The sequence below is a fragment of the Eimeria tenella genome, genomic scaffold (assembly GCF_000499545.2).
Source record: "Eimeria tenella Houghton genomic scaffold, Eth_scaff2679, whole genome shotgun sequence".
Lineage (NCBI taxonomy): Eukaryota > Apicomplexa > Conoidasida > Eucoccidiorida > Eimeriidae > Eimeria > Eimeria tenella.
This window is the reverse complement of record NW_013542554.1, coordinates 4,258-5,706: the sequence shown is the minus strand read 5'-3', so window position 1 is coordinate 5,706 and position 1,449 is coordinate 4,258. Positions and strand designations below refer to the sequence as shown.

Sequence of the window (1,449 nt, the reverse complement as noted above, 5' to 3'; positions counted from 1 at the left end):
GCAGCTAGCTGCAGCGTGCTGCAGGATGTGCCTGCAGCTAGCTGCAGCTAGCTGCAGCGTGCTGCAGGATGTGCCTGCAGCTAGCTAGGCCAGCCCGCGCCTAGACATAGCTAGCTGCTGCTGGCTGCTGCAGCAGCAGGTCTCGCTGGCCCCGTGGGGCTTTGCCCTTCGTTGTCTTTTGGGGGCAGCAGCTAGCTGGCTAGCTGGCTAGCTGGCCAGCTGGCTGGCTGGCTAGCTGGCTAGATGGGGCTTTTCAGCGGCATCTGGCCGCGGGGAGTTCGCCTGGCTGGGCGCTGAGGTGTACGTACACCTGAACTTGCTGCTGCAGGGCGCAGCGCAGCAGCAGTGGGGCTGCAGCAGCCACCGGCGCTGGGGGGGGCGCTGTGCAGCGGCGTTCCCCGGTTTATTTTTGATTTTTCCTTTTTATTTGCATTAAATTTGCAAAATAAAAGTAAAATAATTCCAAAAGTTTGAACAAAGAAGAAGTTTAGCCGGCGGTTTGCGAGAGAAGCCCCATGCGCGTGGGTGCCGTTGCTGCCAGCATGCGCGGCCGCCGTCTGCGCTGCTGCTGCTGCTGCTGCAGTTCGTGTCTATTCCTTGTTTTTGAATTCATCTGAAGAAAGGTAATAGATTTCTTTTTGCAATTATCGTTTAAAGTGCCTGGCCCACGGCTGCAGCAGCAGCTGCCGCCCGACCGAAGCCCCAGCGCAGCAGCAGCAAGGGGAGTGGGGGCCCTAACCCTGCAGCAGCAGCAGCCGCAGCAGCACCAGCAGCAGCAGCAGCAGCAGCAGCAGCCCTTTCGCCCCGCAGCAGCAGCAAAGCCTCCCCATGGCTTCCCCGTCTTATTCCCCAGGGGCCCCCCGGCGCTACAGGGGCCCCCGCCACCGCTCAAGAAGTCCCTCTTATGACGAGAGGGGCCCCCACAGGGGCCCCCCCAGGGGCCCCGAGAGGGGCCCCCACAGGGGCCCCTCCCGGGGACCCTCGGGGGGCCCTTCGGGGGGGCCCCCCAGGGGCCCATCGGGGGGCCCCTCGGGGGGCCCCTGTGTCGTCTTGGTGGCGAACCTTCCGAGGGATGTGACCTTTAGAGAAGCGGAGACTCTTTTGGACGAAGTGAGCAGCAGAATAAATCTTTTTAAATTGAGTTTTTAATTCATTAAAATTAATTCCAATTTGCTTTTATTCTCCATTATTTGGCCCTTCAACTCCCCTCGTAGTTCCGGGCCAAAGCCCCTTCAAAAAGGATACTTGGGGGCCCCCGATGGGCCCCCTGGGGGCCCCGGGGGCCCCCAGGGGGCCCCGAGGCGCAGTCTGGGGGCCCCCAGGGGGCCCCGAGGCGCAGTCTGGGGGCCCCCGGGCCCTGCTGGTGTTGGCAGCAGCAGTGCTGCTGCTGCTGCTGCCTGTTTGCTGCCATTTGAAATTCCCTGCAGCTCTTTAGCCTCCTGCGCCTCC

At 62.0% G+C, this 1,449-nt stretch overlaps 1 protein-coding gene across 1 annotated transcript in view; it reads left to right on the top strand.

Moving 5' to 3' along the window:
• Positions 1-828: 828 nt before the first annotated feature.
• Positions 829-1,449, top strand: part of ETH_00042795 (uncharacterized protein) — a gene marked incomplete at both ends in the record, with an annotated part of 4,097 nt that continues 3,476 nt past the window's right edge. The window contains one exon of the mRNA XM_013375314.1: positions 829-1,110. Coding sequence (XP_013230768.1) covers positions 829-1,110 — 282 coding nt within the window. The remainder of the gene's footprint in view (positions 1,111-1,449) is intronic.